The sequence below is a fragment of the Muscardinus avellanarius genome (genome assembly GCF_963383645.1).
Source record: "Muscardinus avellanarius genome assembly, chromosome: 18".
Classification (NCBI taxonomy): domain Eukaryota; kingdom Metazoa; phylum Chordata; class Mammalia; order Rodentia; family Gliridae; genus Muscardinus; species Muscardinus avellanarius.
Genome location: NC_137804.1, coordinates 37496532 through 37516806, shown reverse-complemented (window position 1 = coordinate 37516806; position 20275 = coordinate 37496532). Strand labels below are relative to the sequence as shown.

General features: G+C 53.4%; 1 protein-coding gene across 1 annotated transcript; it reads left to right on the top strand.

Moving 5' to 3' along the window:
* Positions 1 to 4442: 4442 nt before the first annotated feature.
* TNPO2 (transportin 2) lies at positions 4443 to 19971 on the top strand (the record flags this gene model as incomplete). Its single annotated transcript, XM_080715382.1, has 22 exons — positions 4443 to 4814; positions 6195 to 6270; positions 6349 to 6498; positions 11315 to 11421; positions 11511 to 11644; positions 11730 to 11811; positions 11885 to 12007; positions 12114 to 12232; positions 13896 to 13956; positions 14060 to 14225; positions 14632 to 14784; positions 15378 to 15603; positions 15796 to 15967; positions 16308 to 16394; positions 16469 to 16576; positions 16663 to 16821; positions 17811 to 17898; positions 18081 to 18179; positions 18787 to 18882; positions 19211 to 19316; positions 19500 to 19749; positions 19864 to 19971. The coding sequence occupies 22 exons, from the start codon at positions 4443 to 4445 to the stop codon at positions 19969 to 19971; spliced, it is 3042 nt and encodes a 1013-aa protein (XP_080571508.1).
* Between the last annotated feature and the right edge of the window lie 304 nt (positions 19972 to 20275).

Below are 20275 nucleotides of genomic sequence, written 5' to 3'. Positions count from 1 at the left end.
GGTAGACTGGCCCTGGGCTCAATCGTAGAATTGTAGTAACACACACATACACACACACACAATTGCTGATGAAAGCTGGACGTGGTGGCACATGCCTGTAATCCTAGTATTTCGGAAGCTGAGACAGGAGGATGGAAGACAAGCTTAGCAACTTATTAAGACCCTGTTTCCAAATAAAAAATAAATAGGGCTGGGGTGTATCTTGGAGGTAGAATGCCCCTGGGTTCAACCCCCAGTACCAAATATAATAATAATAATAATAATAATAATAATAATAATAATAATAATGCTGATCAAGCTGGTGGTAATGGCACACACCCATAATTCCAATACTTTTGAAGCTGATACTGGAGGATCATAGATTTGAGGCCGGTCTCAGCAGTTTAGCAAACTAAAAAGTTAAGTGTGGTGAGATTAGTAGTCCCAGTATTTGAGAGGCTGAGTCAGGAGAATAACAGGTTTTTGGCCAACCTCAGCAAATAGGCCCTTTGCAACTCAGTGAGACCCTGTTTCAAAATAAAGAATAAAAAATAGGGTTGGGGGTCTAGCTCGGAGGTAGAATGCCCCTGGGTTCCATCCCCAGTATTGCAAAAACAAACAAACAAAAACCTTGTTTCATTTTTGCAACCTTGTTTCAAAATAAAAACTAGATTTGGAACTGTAGCTTGGATGTAGCATGCCCAGTGAGTTTAGTTCCCAGTACCACAAATAAGTGAATAAAAAAGCCATGAGAGGTGGGTGGCACATGCTTGTAATCCCATTTTGTAATCCCAGGATTTGGGAGGCTGAGAGAGGAGGATCTTAGATTTGCTGCTAGCCTCAGCTACTTAGTGAGGTCCTCTGCAGTTTAGTGAGACCCTGTTTCAAAATAAAGAAGCCGGGCGTGGTGGCACACGGTTGTAATCCCCACACTTGGGAGGCAGAGACAGGAGGATTGCACAGGTTCGAAGCCAGCCGCGCTGGCTTAAGAGACCCTGTTTCCAAATAAAAATATAAAAAATAGGTCTGGGAATGTAGTCCAGAAGTAGAAGGGTTTCCAGGAACCCCAGTACCACCTAAAGAAAGAAAGAGAGAGAGAAAGAAAAGAAAGAATGAAAGAAGAAAAAATAGGGCTGGGGGTGGAGCTCGGTGGAGCCCTGGGTTCAATCCCCCCTGCCAAAAAAAAAAAAAAAAAGCTGGCCGTGGTGGTATATGCCTGTAATCCAAGTACTTGGAGGAGTCCAGACAGGAGGATTCAGCTTCAGCCTTGGCAATTTAGTGACCTTGTTTCCAAATAAATAAAATAGGGCTGGTGGGGTAGCTCAGAGGTAAAATGCCCCTGGGTTCAAGTTCCAGAGCCTAAAGAACTAAAACAAGAACGATGATTTTGGGTGTGGGTGTGGGTGTGTGCGCGCCCGCGCGCGCGCATACTTTAGTGGGGATTGGACCCAGGGGCATTCTACCCTATTTTATTTTGAAACAAGGCCTCGAAAACTTGTGGAGGATGGTCTTAAACCTTTGGTCCTCTTGTTTCAGCCTCTGAAATACTGCTTTTGATTCTGAGCTAGAGCCTAAAAATGTGGGGGCAAGCATTAGGCAGGATGGGATTTGTAGTTCAGGGCTCATGGGAGTGGGAGGGGGAACTGCGCACGCGCAGACGACAGCTTCTGGCCAGTGTCTCAAGACCGGTTTCTGCTCCGCTGGCAGTGGAATGGATTCCTGCCGCTTTTTCAGGGAGTCTTTCCTGATTCTCCAAGCGAAGTTAGGCGTCAGCTGGGGAAGCCCTAGCATTTGCTCTTCACGAATGAATGGAGCGGGGACTGATTTTTGCCAACGGAAAGTGGGCTAAACTTGCCCCTTTTCTTCAGGGTAGAGCAAGCTGACCTTTTTCTTTTCTTAGGGTCAAAAGGTCCCTCAGGGCAGGGCTGGGTTGTCTTTCGGAAGTAGAGCCCTGGTGGATTCAGTAAATATTGGTTTAGTAACTAGCTGAATAAAGGGAAAGGAGGCCTTTGCGTTTTTAAAGAACAATTGGTTGCTGGCCAGGTAATGCTTAACTTGGCTATTTCTTACGGAACAAACTTATCCTACACATTTGACAAAAGAGGAAGCTGAAGCCCCCAGTGACTGGAGGACGCCCACCACTTTGTTATCCATAGGGCCAGGAGAGGAAGGAAATGGAAAAGCTTCCAGGACTCTACAATGCTTTGCTCAGGAAAAATGATAGTGCCCTACTGTATTTGGGTGGAGTGTGGATCACGGTTTCTTTCTTCGTGACCCTGCCCTTGCCCTAAATTTCCTGGGCAAGGGATTCATCTCGTTCCATTTCAGGTAGGGAAAAGGATTAGGTCTTCTGCTCAAGCTTATTTTATTCATTTTAAGTTAAAAATTTTGCATCTTAGCCGGGCATAGTAGCTCACGCTTGTAATCCCAGCATTTGGGAGGCTAAGACAGGAGGGTCGCAGTTTGCAGACAGCCTCAGGTACTCAGGCCCCTTGCAACTCAGTGAGACTGTTTCAAAAATAAAGAATAAAAAAATAGGGCTGAGGGTGTAGCTCGGAGGTAGAATGCCCCTGGGTTCCATCCCAAGTACTGAAAAAAAATTATATATATATAAATATCTTTATGGCTTTTTCCATTTCCTTGTATCACATTGGAAAAAGAAAATCACACAAAGTGGGAGCGGTGGCTTAGGTTAGGAACTCTGGCCGGCACTCCCTTGGTTTGACTTGCTTTGTCTCTGGGGTATAAAGTCCGCCCCAAGCTCAGTCCCTCTGCCTGTGTGCGCACACAGGGTACTCCTAAGTACCCTCGGATGGGCGGGAAGGGGAACAGTTAAATTCTTAGGAGGATAAGGGTGCACTTGGCTCTAGCCGAGGAGTTCCCAGATCCATCACAGAGCAAGAGTCCCAGTTCGCTACCAAATAGTGGCCCCAGCAAAGAACTCTGGGCGTGAAATGCTGAGAAAACAAGACGCTGGGAGGACCTACGGTCTAGAGAGGCCGACAGAGGCGGCAGCTCTTCTGTCACGTGACCCGGCTCTGGCTGGGCCCGGGTCGCCCAGTGCCAGGTCACGTGCGATGGCGGCGCCTTCCAATTGGCTGGGCTGGGCCAGTTTGAACGGACTACGGAAGCCACGGCGGCTCACGTAGGGCCGCGTTTTCTTTTTTATTCCCTCTCTTTGGCTCCCTCCTTCCGCGCGAGGCTCAGGAGAAGCCGCAGCGCCAGGCGCCGCCGGGGCCGGTAAGTGGGCCTCTCTCAGAGCCGGGCCCGCTCGGCTCCCGCTAGCCCGGCCCGCGCCCGGCCCTGGGCCTGCTCCATGCGCACCCGGCCGTCGGGGCCGCGCCGGGCCGGGCCAGGCCGGGAACCCGGTTGGGCCCGATCCGCGAGGCTGGGAGAACGGGCCGGGCGGGGGAGGGGGAAGCCGCCGCGCTCGGGGGTGGGGCCTCCGCGCCGGGCCAGGTCCCGGTGCCGAGAGAAGCGGGCCAGTGGGGCGGCCGGGGTCGGGCTGGAGGGGATCTGATTGGGGGACGCGGCCGGGGACTGCTTAGGGCCTGATTGGGGGACGTCGCGAGGAACGGGTGTGTGTGGGGGCCTGCCTCGGCGGGGCTTGGTTGGGTCTGATTGGGGGAGGCCGCATTGAAAGTTGGGGGGGCTCGTTGGGCCCTGGCAGGGAGGGGCGTCAGACTTCGGCCTAGAGGGCTCTGGTTCTGCTGGGTCTGGGTCGCCTGGCGGCGGCGCTGGCATCCCTTGAGGGGAGTGCCTCGGGGGGTGTTGAGCCAGGCCTAACTGGGGGGAACTGCAGGGATCTGACGGAGGGGGGTTCGGGTTCGTGGGGGGGCGCTTGGCGGAACTTGATTGGGGAGTCAGCAGAGATCCGTCAGTACGAGTTACTGCTGGATGGGGTGGAGGGTGGGAGGGGAGGGGAGAGGCTTGGCCAGACCTGATTGGGGCAGCGGCGGGGACGGTCCAGGGGGCTTCTGCTGCGGGTTGAGCGGGCTTGGCCGGCTGTCATTCGAAGAGGCCACCTAGACCTAGCTGGCGATTGTTTCGGGGCTGATCAAGGGGAATCGCTGGACCGGGTCCGGCCAGGCCACAAAGGGGGCGTCTGGCATCCGCTGAGCTCGAAGGGCCGGACTAGGGGAGGAGACCGGGGTCTGGATGATCGCAGCGCCTCCGGACGGTGCACCTTGAGGAACTCGGGGAACTGACCGGGGCAGGAGACGGCTGGGATTTGCGGAGCTTGAGGGCCTGGTTTCGTGGGAAGGGGAATTTTCAGAGACTGTGCCTGTACAAGGGAGACCACGGGGGCCGGGGCGCTATCGCGGTCTGGGGCGGGGCCCCTGGATGTGGAGGAGGGTGGGCCCTCGCCCAGTGGCTGCGAGGGAGGCGGAAGCCTTAGGGCCCGCAGCCGGGGGCGGCGGCGGCATGGGCCGCCTTGGGAAGACGGCTCCAGGTTGGGTCCGATGAGGATCCGCCGAGCACTACCGCCTCCCGTGGCCCGCTTCCATGTTCCCCCACCTGCCCTCCCGAGCTCGCGACTGCGTGGCCGGGGATGGCGCAGCTGGAGGGGACCCCGCACTTGGGCGGGCGTGGATCGGCGGCCTCCGCCTGTCCGCCGAGGGCGCTCCCGCCGTCAGGCAGCTGCCACTGCCTCGGGGACTCAACCCGGCTCTCACGCGGAGCCCCAGGGATCCAGCGCTGACCCCGGCCCCTACCCCTGCAGCTCGCCTTGCGCCATGGACTGGCAGCCAGACGAGCAGGGCCTGCAGCAGGTCCTGCAGCTGCTCAAAGACTCGCAGTCGCCCAACACAGCCACTCAGCGCGTCGTGCAGGATGTATCCTTCCTTCCTTCCGGGGCTGGGGCTGGGGGAACCTGACAGATGTCTGCAGCAGCTCCTGATGGCCAGAGAGGGAGGGGACCAGTTTCTGATCCTCCAGACTTTCTGCTGTGGGAAAGACAGCGTGACCTGGACAGAGAATTACAGATTAGAATCTGGATCCCATTCCCAGAGTGACAGGGATTACTATGGAAATATTGAAAATATCCAGTGTTCATTGAGTGCTTATTCCTTTAAATATTGAATTAGGTGCTTTTACTCTCCCCATTTTACACATGGGGACGTCCAGGCTTAGAGAGGCAGAAGGTCTAACCCAGGATGGCAGCAAGTAAAAAGTGGAGCCAGGATGGGAACTCTAGCCCCTGCAGATTTGTGTTTAACCTGTCCTATCAGAATGGGGGGGTGTGGCCCCAGGTGAGGGGGCACCTTGAGTGGGCACTGGGTTTTGTTTAGGCTTCGTGGTTAACTTTTGTTTCAATTGAATGTTCAAAATATAAGTTAAATTTTGTCAATCTTTAAATCATTAATAGCTTTCACTTGAAACTTTGGGATTTCTTTTTTGGAGTTGCTAGGGATAGAACCTAGGGCTTTGCCTAAGGGGCACTCTGCCACAGAGCTAACCCAGTCATCCACTCTGAGTGTGGTACTGGGGCCTGAAACTACAGATGCTCTACCTGTGACCTACACCCCCCAGCCCTTTCTGCTTTTGGTTTTGAGACATGGTCTTGCTAAGTTGCTGAGTCTGACCTTAAACTTGTGATTCTGTCTTAGCTTTTTTTTGTGTGTGTGGTACTGGGGGTGGGACCCAGGGGCTTTTCTACCTCCAGGCTATACTCCCAGACCTATTTTATACTTTATTTGGAAACAGGGTCTCACTAAGTTGCTGAGAGCCTCACTAAGTAACTGAGGCTGGCTTTGAACCTGTGCGATCCTCCTGCTCAGCTTCCCAAGCGCGGGGATTACAAGCGTGCCCCACCACGCCCGGCTCTGTCTTAGCCTTCTGAGTTGCTGGGACTACTCTTGTGCCTATGCACCTTGTCTCCCCTTTTTTTAAGCAGGCAAAATTGGACTGCTTAGTGAGTAGTGCTGAGTATCAGCTGCTACCTTCAGGGCATCAGGGCTCTCTGCCCTCTTCTCTTCTGGCAGAGTCTTCAGAAGCAGGGGCTCAGGGGAGACGCTCAGTCACTCAGCACTGGTCCATGTGTGAGTTTGGGTTACCTGAAATGCTCTGAGGTGTTCTGGACCTAGTGGTGGATGAGTGGGATTCTAGGAACTGCAGCCTGGTCCCATTAGTCACATGTGCCCTCCGCTGTGTGGCCGTGAGGGCACCCTGCCTGGGGAAGCCACCTGTCTCCAGGTCCCTTAACAGTCTAGCAGAAACTCAAACAGCTCAACCAGTTCCCTGACTTCAACAACTACCTGATCTTCGTCCTGACCAGACTCAAATCAGAAGGTATGCCCTGTGCGCCCCTCACGTGAGCTGCACCCCGCTTTCCCCGTGACCTCCTGAACCCCAGACTTCTCCCCTCAGATGAGCCGACACGCTCGCTCAGCGGCCTCATCCTTAAGAACAACGTGAAGGCGCATTACCAGAGCTTCCCGCCGCCCGTGGCCGACTTCATCAAGCAGGAGTGTCTCAACAACATTGGCGACGCCTCCTCGCTCATCCGGGCCACCATCGGTGAGGGCAACAGGGGTCGGCTCAGAGGCCCTGAACCAGGAGGGCAACAGGGGTCGGCTCAGAGGCTCTGGGCCAGGAAGCCGCTCAGTGTGTTCAGGGGCTTGCTCTCAAAGGTTCCAGCATTCTGTGTGGTAGCACTGTTAACTGTTGCCATTGGACAGGTGAGGAAACTGAGGCTCTGGGGTGTTAAGGGACCTGAGTGGTGAGTGGCAGAGTTGGGGAAGGATTCGGGCGGTATAGAGAGCCTCTCCCTTTGGAAAGGGCCATTCTTTTTTTTTTAGGTACTGGGGGTGGAGCGCAGAGGCATTCTACCTCTGAGCACCATCCCAGCCCTATTTTTTTTTGAAAAAGGGTCTCACTAAGTAGTAGCTGAGGCTGTCCTCGGACTGCGATCCTCCTGTCAAAGCCTCCCAAATCATGGGATTACAAGCATGTACCACCACGCCCGGCTTTGAAATGGCCATTCTTATTTGGAGATAGTGACTCAGTGTCCAGAATGTTGTGACAGGTCCTGTTCTTAGTATTAAGGGCCTAGCAGGACTCCCTGCCCGTGCAGGGACAGTCCTTTGTTAATTGTCACCAATAGCGATTCAGATGCAATGTAAATGAGTTAATGGACACTGTTCTGAGTCTCAGAAGGCTGACCAAGGAAGTTACAGAGGATGCTGAGAATTGGCTGGAGGCCAGGCATGATGGCGCATACCTGCAATCCCTGTACTTGGGAGGCTAAGACAGGTGGATCACAGGTTCAAAGCCAGCTTTAACTTAGTGAGACCCTTTTTTTTTTTTTTTTTTTTTTTTGTGGTACTGGGGATGAAATCCAGGGCATTGTACCTCTGAGATACACCCCAGCCCTAATTTTTAGTCTTTTTATTTTTTTGATACAGTCTCACTGAGTTGCAAAATGCCTAAGTAGTAGAGGCTATCTGCAAACCCTGATCCTCCAGTCTCCGCCTCCCCAGTGCTGGGATTTCAAGCCTGAGCCACCATGCCAGGCAGTGAGACCCTTTTTTTTTTTTTCGGGTCTGGGGATGGAACCCAGGGGCATTTTACCTCTGAGCTACAGCCCCTGCCCTATTTTTTTATTCTTTATTTTGAAACAGTCTCACTGAGTTGCAAAGGACCTAAGTAACTGAGGCTGTCCGTGAACTGCGATCCTCTGGTCTCAGCCTCCCGAATGCTGGGATTACAAGCGTGCACCACCACACCCGGCTAGTGAGACCCTTTTTCTAAAAAATAAAAACCAGTTGGAGTTGTAGCTCAGTGGTAGAATGCCCCAGGTTCAGTACACCACACACACACACACACACACACACACACACACACACACACACACACGCTCTCATGCACAGTGCAGAGTGTTTGGGAGGATGTGTGAAAGCTCTCTACAAATACTAGGCCATATTCTGCAGAGGGACTTGAGATTGATATTCTGAGGTTGTATCCTAGAACCAGTCCCCCATAGGATGACGGTACTTAGACTAAATCATCGAAGGCTCCCAGTAACCTTAGGAAGCTGGTGATCTTATGTATTTATTTTTGCAGTTGTGGGGATTTAACCCGGGGGCACTCTTAAGACTGAATTACACCCCCGGTCATTTTTATTTTTATTTTACTTATTTTTTTGTGGTACTGGGAGTGGAACCCAGGGGCTTTTCTACCTCCGGGCTATACTCCCAGACCTATTTTGGAAACGGTCTCACTAAGTTGCTGAGAGCCTCACTCAGTAGCTGAGGCTGGCTTTGAACCTGTGCGATCCTCCTGTCCCAGCCTCCCAAGTGCGGGGATTACAAGTGTGCGCCACCACACCCGGCCCAGTCATTTTAATTTTGACACAGGATCTCTGATAAATTGCTCAGGCTCTCCTTAAATCAGATCCTCATGCCTCAGCCTCCTGAGTAGCTATAGTTAAGAGGCCAGCCTTACTGTGTAGAACTAAGACTAGTGTTTTGTTTTTGTAGTACTGGGGATCGAACCCAGAGGTGTTCTACTTTTGAGCTACACTCTCAGACCTATTTTTTTCTTTATTTTGAAACGGGTTTCATTAATCTACTGTGTTCTGGCCTCAAACCTGCGACTCTCTTGTCTCAGCCTCTCAAGCACTGTGATTACAGGCATGTTCTTCTATGCCTGCCTTTAAGGTTGGTGTTCTTTATTTTCCTTAAGGTCCAAGCACCCAGGACAGAGGTTATGTGATGTGGCCAGGTTCACAGATGGGTGAGAGGCATCTGTATCATGGTCTGGCCCAGATTCTTAGCACTTTTCTTTTTCTCTCTCTTTTTTTTTTTCCCCCAGTACTGGGGATTGAACCCAGGGGCATTCTACTTCCAAGCTATATCCCCACCTTTGTTTTTTTCTGCACCCTCATCTACTTTTTTTTTTTTTTTTTTTTTGGTGGTACTGGGGGTAGAATCCAGAAGCTTTCTACCTCCAGGCTATACTCCCAGACCTTTTTAATATTTTATTTGGAAACAGGGTCTCACTAAGTTGCTGAGAACCTCATTAAGTAGCTGAGGCTGGCTTCGAACCCGTGCGATCCTCCTGTCTCAGCCTCCTAAGCACGGGGATTACAAGCGTGCGCCACCACGCCCGGCTGTTTTTTTTTTTTTTTTTTTTTTTAATTTGTGCATTGTAGTTACCCCTGCCCCCCTCCCCCCCCCTTTTTTGTTGGTATTGGGGGTGGAACCCAGAGGCTTTCTCTACTCCCCGACCTATTAAGTAGCTGAGGCTGGCTTTGAACCTGTGCGATCCTCCTGTCTCAGCCTCCCAAGCACGGGGATTACAAGCGTGCGCCACCACACTTGTCTTATTCTTTATTTTGAAACAGGATCTCACTGAGTTGCAGATGGCCTCACTAAGTAGCTGAGGCTGGCTGTGAACCTGTGCCTTTCTCTACTCTTGGGAGTCAAGTGGTGCTGGCTTCACCTTCTAGGAAACACTGCCATCTTGTGGCATTCAGTGATGTCTGCCTTGACAGCACCTTTACTCGGCTGGTCTCCCTTGCCTCAGATTGGATTTTGTCCTAGGCTTTATTTATTGTTTGTGTGTGTGTGTGGTGCTGGGGATTGAGAGGCCAGAAGAATTCTAACTCTGAGTTACACCCCCTGCCCTATTTTATTTTTTATTTGCAAACATGGTCTCGCTAAATTGCTAAGGTTGTCCTCAAACCTGGGATCCACCTGTCGCAGCCTCCCAAGTACTGAGACTACAGGCGTACAGGCCTGTACCACCATGCATGCTTTGCTCTTATCTTTTTCCCTTTTTTTTTCCTTTTTTTCTTTTCTTTTTTTTTTTTTTTTGGTACTGGGGATTGAACCCCAGAGGCATTCTACTTCCAAGTTATACCTCCAGCCTGATTTTTAAATTATTTTTATTTTTTATTTATTTATTTGGTGGTACCAAATTTATTTATTTATTTGATGGAACCCAGGGGCCTTCTACCTCCGGGCTACACTCCCACACCTATTTTATATTTTATTTGGAAACAGGGTCTCTTAAGCCAGCTGAGGCTAGCTTCGAACCTGCCCAATCCTCCTGTCTCAGCCTCCCAAGCACGGGGATGGGGATTACAAACGTGTGCCACCATGCCCGGCTTCCTATTTTATATTATTTATTTGGCTGGCTTTGAACCTGTGCGATCCTCCTGTCTCCACCTCCCAAGCACAGGGATTACAAGCGTGCACCACCACGCCCAGCTATTTCTTAATTTTAAACAGAGTCTCACTAACTTGCCAAGGCTGGCTTTGAACCTGTGCGATCCTCCTGTCTCCACCTCCCAAGCGCAGGGATTATAAGTGTGCACCACCACGCCCGACTCTTTCTTAATTTTAAACAGAGTCTCACTAACTTGCCAAGGCTGGCTTTGAACCTGTGATCCTCTTGTCTCACTCTTCCAAGTACTGGGATTACAAGTGTGAGCCATTGTGCCTGGCTTCTTAGATTTCTAATAGACAGCAAATTCTCTGTGAGGCTCCGAGCCTTGCACACTTGTCCCCATCACCTCTTCCCATAGTTCCCCCTTCTTCTTGCCCCGTGGCCCCCTCACTGGTCCTGCCCCTGGACCTTTGCACTGCCCAGTCTCTGCCTAGGATGCTCCCTCTGTAGGGACCTTGATGCTTCTTCCCTGACCGGTTTCACCTCCCTCAGGTCTTGTTCCCATGTCAAGATGCCCCATCAGTGAGGCCTGCTGTAGCTACCCAGTTTAAAATGGCTGCTGCCCGGCCTGATGCTGTCCACGTCTACTCCTTATACTTGGGTTGCTGATAGGAGGATTGCAGGTTCAAGCCTAGCCATAGCAACTTAGCAAGACTGTTTCAAATAAAAAATAAAACAGGGCTGCATCTGTAGCTTGGAGGTAGAATGTCCTTGGGTTCAATTCCCAGTACCAGTAAATAAATAAATGAAATTGCTGGCCTCTGTGTAGCGTCTTTTGCTGTATTTCCCCCCTTGGCCCCTGGCATGTGGCTTCCTGGTTCTTTTTACGTCTCCCTACCTTACATCCTCTTTTCATCTCCAGGGGCAGGGATCCTACTGTTTATTTCAGGCTGCCTCCCGGGGGCTGGAATGGCTTGCTCACAGGCCCCGAGGATGTAAGCTGAGTCAGTGAACACCATGTGTACCCAGGGCTGGGGTGGTGCTCAAAGGCAGAGCACTTCTCTAGCATGTATGCGGCCCTAAGTTCCATCCCAGCACTGCAAAAGAAAGGAAAAAAAAAAAAAATGAGGCCTGGAAGTTTCAGGACTTAGCAGGGTAGCACAGGGAAAGCTGGAGCCAGTGCCCACCCAGCCTGAGGCAGCGTGCTTCCCGGCTGCCCCAGGTATTCTCATCACCACCATCGCTTCCAAGGGTGAGCTGCAGATGTGGCCTGAGCTGCTGCCCCAGCTGTGCAACCTGCTCAACTCGGAGGATTACAACACCTGTGAGGTAGGAGGCCAGCTGTGGCCCACCCAAGCAGGGACCTAGCCCAGATGGGGACTCACACCCATCTCTCCTCTCCTCTCCTCTCCATACAGGGAGCCTTTGGAGCCCTGCAGAAGATCTGTGAAGACTCCTCAGAGCTTCTGGATAGTGATGCGCTCAACAGGCCCCTGAACATCATGATCCCCAAGTTCCTGCAGTTCTTCAAGCACTGCAGTCCCAAAATACGGTGGGCTCAGCTCCTCAGGGCACACGAGGGCAAGGGGCTTGGAGCAAGTGAGGCCAGAGCTGACCCCATGCCTTTATCCCTTCAGGTCCCATGCCATCGCCTGTGTGAACCAGTTCATCATGGACCGGGCCCAGGCACTGATGGACAACATTGACACCTTCATCGAGGTGAGCTGCAGGGCTGGGGTAGGACAGTGAGTGGCCATGGGCCTCTGAGAGCTGATCCTGCTCTTCCCTGCAGCACTTGTTTGCCCTGGCCGTGGATGATGACCCTGAAGTGCGGAAAAATGTGTGCCGTGCCCTGGTGATGCTTCTGGAAGTGCGGATTGACAGGCTCATCCCCCATATGCACAGCATTATCCAGGTGTGCATGACCAAGGCCGGCCCAGGCAGGCAGGTGGACAGCTATTAAGGGGTTTGGGAGCCACTTGTAGCTGGGCTAGGCTTCAGTCTCTCCCCCTTTACCCCAGTACATGCTGCAGAGGACCCAGGACCATGATGAGAACGTGGCCCTCGAGGCCTGTGAATTCTGGCTGACGCTGGCCGAGCAGCCCATCTGCAAGGAAGTTCTGGCCTCCCATCTGGTCCAGTGAGTGCAGCCTCTGCCCTGGCCCACCCTAACCTCCACCCTTCGTGGTGCATCTGCCTCCCTTTTGATTGATCACCTTCTGCACCTGCTGCAGTCCACACCTTCTGTCATTTTACTTTAATCCTGCATACATGATTCATTTACATATTTATTGTGGCACTAGGATGGACCCAGAGCCATTTTGCCTCTGAGCTGTACCCTACTGAGATTCTCGCTGAGGGCGTCCTCTGACCTGTGACCCTCCTGTCTCAGCCTCCCAAATACTGAGATGATGAACATGTCCCAATGTGCCCCGAGTGTGTGTGTGTGTGTGTGTGTGTGTGTGTGTGTGTGTGCGCATGTGTTTGTGTGGTGTTACTAGAGATTGGACCCAGGGGCATTCTACTTCCAAGCCCCCAGCACTATATATATTTTTTTTTGTGTGTGGTGCCAAGGATTAAACCCAGGGGCATTCTACCTTTGAGCTACACTCCTATCCCTTATTTTATTTTATTTTATTTATTTTATTTTATCGTGGTACTGGGGTTGGAACTCAGGGGCTTTTCTACCTCCGGGCTATACTCCCAGACTTACTTTATACGTTATTTGGAAATAGGGTCTCACTAAGTTTTTGAGAGCCTCACTGAGTAGCTGAGGCTGGCTTCAAACCTGTGCAATCTTCCTGTCTCAGCCTCCCAAGTGCTGGGATTACAAGTCTGTGCCACCATGCCCAGCTCCCTATTTTATTTTTATGAAAACAAGGGTCTCATTAAGTTGCTGATGCTGTCCTTGAACTTGTGGTCCTCCTGTCTCAGCCTCCCAAGTACTGGGATTATAGGTGTGTGCCACCATGCCTGGCATGGCTCGGCTCAGAACTTTTTTTTTTTTTTTTTTTTTTTTTTTTTGCAGAACTTGGGATTGAACCAAGGGGCATTCTGCCTCTGAGCTGTACCCCCAGCCCCATTTTTTATTTTGAAACAGGGTCTCACTAAGTTGCAGAGCGCCTACTAAGTAGCTGAGGCTGGTCATGAACCTATAATCCTTCTATGTCAGCCTCTCAAGTACAGCGGTTACAAGTGTATGCCACCATGCCCAGCTTTTTTTTTTCCTTCTGTACTGAAGATTGAACCCAGGGGCATTCTACCTCTGAGCTATACCCCCAGCCCTATATTTTATTCTTTATTTTGGACTCAGAGCTTATTTTATTTTATTTTATTTTATTTTATTTTATTTTATTGTAGTACTGGGAATGGAACCCAGGGGCATTCTACCTCTAAGCTATACCTCCAGCCCTATTTTTTATTCTTTATTTTAGAACACAGTCTCACTAAATTGTGGAGGCCTCATTAAGTTGCTGAGCCTGACTGTGAACCTGCTATCCTCCTATCTCAGCGTCCCATATACTGGGATTACAAGCATGCGCCACCACGCCCAGTTCGCCTCTGAGTACCTTAGGGCAGTCCACACAGGCTGCTAGGTGATATCACCTAATTGTGGTGGCTGAAAATGTGTTGGGTAATTAATTCTCCAAAGGGAAACGAATGGGTGCAGGATGCATGGTACTCGCACGCTTTGCAGTGTGCCCCTTGTGGACACTGCTGCCCATGCCTCTGCTTCCCTCTCCCCAGGCTGTGGTCCCCAAGCAGGGCCCCTGCACCCGGATGAACAGCCTCTCTCCTGACAGGTTGATCCCCATCCTCGTAAATGGGATGAAGTACTCAGAAATTGACATCATCCTTCTCAAGGTCAGGCAGGGTCCAGCGATGCCGGGCATGGGTCTTCTAGGGAAGACGTGTTGGGGCTGGGTTCTCCCTGTAGTGCTGAATAATCTGCTGGCCCGGTCCCTAGGGGGATGTGGAGGAGGATGAAGCGGTCCCGGACAGCGAGCAGGACATCAAGCCCCGCTTCCACAAGTCGCGTACAGTGACGCTGCCCCATGAGGCTGAGCGGCCGGATGGCTCTGATGATGCAGAAGATGATGATGATGACGACGCATTGTCTGACTGGAATCTGAGTGCGTGGCCCCGCCCTGGGGGTGCGGTGGCAGGCCCCGGGTTCCCATTCAGGAGGTGATTAGAAGCTGGTGGGGAGCAGACTGTGAATGAAGGACCGATCACAGCCAGGTGCCGTGGTGCACGCCTACAATCTCAGGAGGATCGCAGGGCCAAAGCCAGCCTCAGCAACTCAGCGAGACTAGCAACCTAACAAGATCCTGCTTCAAAAGAAATAAGTTAGAGCTGGAGTTGTAGCTCAGAGGTAGCATGCCCCTGGGTTCAATCCCCAGTACCAAAAATACTCCCCCAAGAAAAGAAAGCCAAAAAGCTGGCCAGTCTCTGGTTGGGGTGTAGGGAGGGTCACCAGGAAGGCCAGCCACCTGCCTGATGGGTCTCCCTGACTCTGCCCCTCAACTCCTCTTCCAGGGAAGTGCTCAGCAGCTGCCCTCGATGTCCTTGCCAATGTCTTCCGGGAAGAACTGCTGCCTCACCTTCTCCCCCTGCTCAAGGGCCTCCTGTTCCACCCCGAGTGGGTAGTCAAAGAGTCCGGCATCCTGGTGCTGGGTGCCATTGCTGAGGGTAAGTCCTCCGCCCACCCACGCCCACGGAGGTGTCCACCTGGCCTCCCCTCTGACCCTCATGTTGGCTGGAGCCTTGGGAGCCGGCCCAGGCAGTGCCAGGGGCAGGCTGCCCTACCAGAATCGGAAGCATGCCTTGATGGCGTTTCCCCGTGTTGAACATAGTGTGTTGTAATTGGCATGGTCTTCAGGCTCCCTAGAACTGTCCTAAAATTTTTGGACAGGGCAGCAGGAACCCCCTACCTGGAGAGCTTGTAAAAACTTGTCTGAAGTGGGCTGAGGGTATAACTCAGTGGTCCACCACATGCCTGGCATATGGGTTGCCACCTTGTAGATTCTGATCCAGGATTCACTGGTAACACTGCCCCCAGATGCCATGGTTTTACTCCCTCTGCTTCCCCTCCTGCCCTCCCTTTCATGGGCTCTGTGAGAATATCCTGGGCCAGTGGTTTAACCTCTGAGCCTCAGTTTCTCCATCTGTTAGGTGGGGCCGATCCTTTTCTCAATAAAAATAAGTGGCCCTGGGCTCAGCTGGGGTCAGCCTTGCTCTGGGCCCCAGCCAAACTGTCCCTTCCTGTCTCTTGGTCGCTGTAGGCTGCATGCAGGGCATGGTGCCCTACCTGCCCGAGCTGATCCCACATCTCATCCAGTGCCTGTCAGACAAGAAGGCCCTGGTCCGCTCCATCGCCTGCTGGACGCTGAGCCGCTACGCCCACTGGGTGGTCAGCCAGCCTCCCGACATGCACCTCAAGCCTCTCATGACAGAACTGCTCAAGCGCATCCTGGATGGCAACAAGAGAGTGCAGGAGGCTGCCTGCAGGTGACCCTGGCCCCTGACCCGCCTGGCTCCCAGCCCTGGCTGCTCTCTGGGAAATGATGACAACTCTGACGGCTGACTTAGCCCTGATTTGTCTTGTATTCGTACTGGCTGATCCTATGTGGGTCCTTCCCAACCGTGGCCCAGTGCCACCTGCCGTGGTCCACTAAGACCTCCATCCCATCTTCCTGCCAGTGCCTTCGCCACCTTGGAGGAGGAGGCCTGCACAGAGCTGGTGCCCTACCTCAGCTACATCCTAGATACCCTTGTCTTCGCCTTTGGCAAGTACCAGCACAAGAACCTGCTCATCCTCTACGATGCCATCGGCACTCTGGCTGACTCCGTGGGCCACCACCTCAACCAGCCGGTGAGACCCCAGAGTGGCCCTCCTCCCCACTCCGTGGCCAAGACCTGGACAGGCAGACAGACCCACCTGATCTCTGCCCTTGTCATGCTCCCATTCTAGTGGGGGAGACAGACAGGACACAGTGTGGTGAGTGCTGTGCCCAGAGTACAAGGGCCTGCGGGAATCAGGAGGCCCCAGCTCAGGATTCTCGTGGGGAAGGTTGGGTAGGGGAGAAAGTACCCCAGACAGACAGCTGAGAAAAGCCAGGAGGGCCGGGAGGTCTGGCTGTGTGGTGAGGCCTTGCTGGACTTTCTGAGCTTCAGGCTTCCCCCGAGAGGCCAACCTCCCGCTCCCCCTCCAGGAGTACATCCAGAAGCTCATGCCCCCGTTGATCCAGAAGTGGAACGAGCTCAAGGATGAAGACAAGGACCTCTTCCCCCTGCTGGAGGTGAGTGGGCCCAGGTCCTCCCCCGCCCGTGAGCCCTGTCTGAGTTCACCTCCCCAACCGTCTTCCCCCACCAGTGCCTGTCGTCAGTGGCCACCGCCCTGCAGAGCGGCTTTCTGCCCTACTGTGAGCCTGTCTACCAGCGCTGTGTCACCTTGGTGCAGAAGACGCTGGCCCAGGCTATGGTGAGCACCCCTTGACCCCTGCTCGTCTGTGCTGCTGCCACCGCTCAGACTCCCCCTGACCCATCCCCATTCCCTTCCCCATCCAGATGTACACCCAGCACCCTGAGCAGTATGAGGCTCCAGACAAGGACTTCATGATTGTGGCCCTGGATCTGCTCAGTGGCCTGGCCGAGGGCCTGGGTGGCCATGTGGAGCAGCTGGTGGCCCGAAGCAACATCATGACACTACTCTTCCAGTGTATGCAGGTAGGTGGACCATCCATACAGGTTGCTTCCTACACCTACCGCCCCTGATGGCAGGGAAGCAGGCCTTTACTTGGCCAGCAGCCACACTCAGCAGCCTGTGCAGGCCGCCCTGGAGGACTCGTGACCACGATTGTGCACAAAGGACATCGTGGAAAGGGGGCCTTATCAAAAAGCTTCTGAGCTGGGCACAGTGGCACATGCCCGTAATCCCAGCTACTCAGGAGGTGAGACGAAAGGATTGTAAATTTGAGGCCCTCTTTGGCAACTTAGCCAAGACCCTGTCTCAAAATAAAAAGGTCTGGAATGTTGTCCAGTGGCAGAGTGCCTCTGGGTTCTCTCCTCATTACTGCAAAAAAGAAGAAAAAAAGTGGAACCTCAGGCGTGGTGGCAGATGCTTGTAATTCCAGCATTCAGGAGGCTGAGACTGGAGGATCATGGTTCGCGGACAGCCTCAGCTACTTAGTGAGGCCCTCTGCAATAAAAAATGGGGCTGGGGGTGTAGAGGTAGAATGCTCCTGGGTTTTATCCCCAGTACCACCAAAAAAAAAAAAAAAAAAAAGGAAACACAAGCTCCTCTCCAGTGCAGTTGTCCTGGGTATCTAGATGGCTCCAAGTATAATATAAATGCGATGTAAATGGTTGTACTACACATGCCTGCAATCCCAGTATCAGAGGCTAAGATGGGAGGATTGCAGCCTGAGCTGCCTAGTGAGGCCCTCTGCAATGTAGTGAAAAGGTTGTATAGTATTATTTAGGCAATAATGGGGGGATATACATTCAGTAGGGGTTTTTTTTGCAGTGCTAGGTACGGAACCCAGGGCCAGCATGCTAGGCAAAGCACATGGAGCCACACTCGGCCCCCACAAGAAGGTAGAACTTAGCCTTGGCCTCAGTGCTCATGTTCAGGATGTATACCAAGGACTGTGCTTCCTCTGCTCTGCTGGGTAGTGGAGGGGAGCCCTGCCATGCTGACCCTCTTGTACCCCCAGGACTCCATGCCTGAGGTCCGGCAAAGCTCCTTTGCCCTCCTGGGAGACCTCACCAAAGCTTGCTTCATCCATGTCAAGCCTTGTATTGGTAAGAACTCACCTTGTCCTCTACTTGTGACTGTAGCCCTGGCCCAAGTGATGGACTCATGCCCCGGGAGCACTGTGACCGAACTGGGATGTATTCGTACTGTCTGATGGGCCTGCCTGGTCTGTCATGACAGCCGGCCCTGCCTAGCCTTCCTGCTTACCATACTTCTTTCTCCCCTCCAGCTGAATTCATGCCAATCCTGGGTACCAATCTAAACCCTGAATTCATCTCTGTCTGCAACAATGCCACCTGGGCCATTGGGGAGATATGCATGCAGATGGGTGAGTTGCTGCAAGTGGACTGGCCGTACCTCTCCCCATTGGTCTGTTCCAGGCCTGGGGAATGGGAGCCAGGGTCAAGAGGATGCCTCTGCTGGGCGTGGTGGCGCATGCTTGTAATCCCAGCTAAGACAGAAGGATCACGATTCGTGGCCAGCCTCAGCTACTCAGTGAGGCACTCTACAACTCAGTGAGACCCTGTTTCAAAAAAAAAAAAAAATATGTGTGTGTGTGTGTGTGTGTGTGTGTGTGTGTGTGTGTGTGGCTGGGGGTGTAACTCAGAGGTAGAATGCCCCTGGGTTCCATCCCCAGTACCACGGAAAAAAGAAAAGAGGATGCCTCTAAGGGTTTCCTACCCTTGGACAGAGTGGTCTCATGGTGTCCAGTGGGGGATTCCAGGGAAGCCTCTGGTGTGTATGGCGAATGGGTCCGTCTCTGACTGGCTATGAATCCTGGGCTGGGGAGTAGTCAGAGAAGGTCCTTTGTTCCCTCAACATTTGGGAACAACCAGCCTCTAGGTGGAGCTGGGGTCAGTGAAGAAAAGGTGCCTCATCCCTAACTGGCTCACTGTGGGTGGCAGAGTACTGCACTCTGATTGGCTCTTCCCTAGGGGCAGAGATGCAGCCCTACGTGCAAATGGTTCTTAACAACCTGGTGGAGATCATTAACCGGCCCAACACACCCAAGACGCTGCTGGAAAACACAGGTGGGTGCCAGGCCTGGGCTCCTGCTCCCTTGCTCCCCTCCTGGAGTAGAGTTCTGGACTGGGAGGGGACTCACTAAAGGCCTTGCCAAAGAACCAGTGAGGGTTTGTGGAAGCACCTGGGAAGGGATTCTGGGAACCGCCCAAGAAAAATGCTGGCTCTGGGGAGAACTGGAAAGAGACCCAGGCTGAGGGGAGGGGACCCTGACTGGGCCAAACTGGGCATTCAGCTGGCTGAGGCAGCCATTCCCCTGGGGCCCGTGGGGCGGGGCTTGGTGCCTGGTGCCAGAGGCCCCGCCACGTACCGTCCCGGGGCCGCTCGGGGTTGCAGGTCGCCTGACGAGTCCCTCTGCCATTCCAGCCATCACCATCGGCCGCCTGGGCTACGTGTGCCCCCAGGAGGTGGCACCTATGCTGCAGCAGTTCATCCGGCCTTGGTGCGTGCCTGCTGGGCTGCGGCCTGGAGAGCGGGGTGGGTGGGACAGGCAGGCCTGACCCCTTTCCGCTGCCTCATCCCCATTTGATGTCTGTCCCAGGCTTATCCACCAATTTCCCGGTTCCTCCACCCTCCATTGACTGCACCAGCCTCAGTCCCCTGACCCAGTGCTCCCTCCCTGCAGGTGCACGTCCCTCAGGAACATCAGGGACAACGAGGAAAAGGACTCTGCCTTCCGGGGCATCTGCATGATGATTGGTGTCAACCCTGGAGGCGTCGTGCAGGTCGGACAGCTGGGCTCTGAGGGCGGGGGGGGGCTGGCTGGGGCGGCCCCTCACATGGGATCCGTCATGTTTCAGGACTTTATTTTCTTCTGCGATGCTGTAGCCTCCTGGGTGAGCCCAAAGGATGACCTTCGGGACATGTTTTATAAGGTGAGCCTCTTGCTCAGCCCTGTCAGTCCCTGGGGCGGCTCCTGACTGCTACGCAGGGGCAAGGCCATTGTTTGGCTGTGCCCTGGCCCACCCCTCACTCCTCCTGCACTACAGATCCTCCATGGCTTCAAAGACCAAGTCGGGGAGGAGAACTGGCAGCAGTTCTCAGAGCAGTTTCCTCCGCTTCTCAAGGAGAGACTAGCGGCCTTCTACGGGGTCTAGGCAAGCCTGGAGACTGTCAGGTGAGCAGGCCTCCCTGCCGGGAATGTCACGGGCGGAAGGCACACAGGTCCTGACGCTCCCTCTCCCCTTCAGGTTTCTGTCTGTGTCGTCGTTGGAGGGATTGCTGGGGAGTGCGCTGCATCCAGAAGTCGCTGTGCCCTGGTCCAGGGGGGTTAGGGAGGAGTGAGTGGGACCCAAATCCAGACGCCTTCTAGAACCGTCCGTTCACCTGCCCCCCAGGCCTGTCTGGCTGGTGCACGGGCAGGTGGGTGGGGCCTCTGCACTCATCCTACAAACAGGGAGG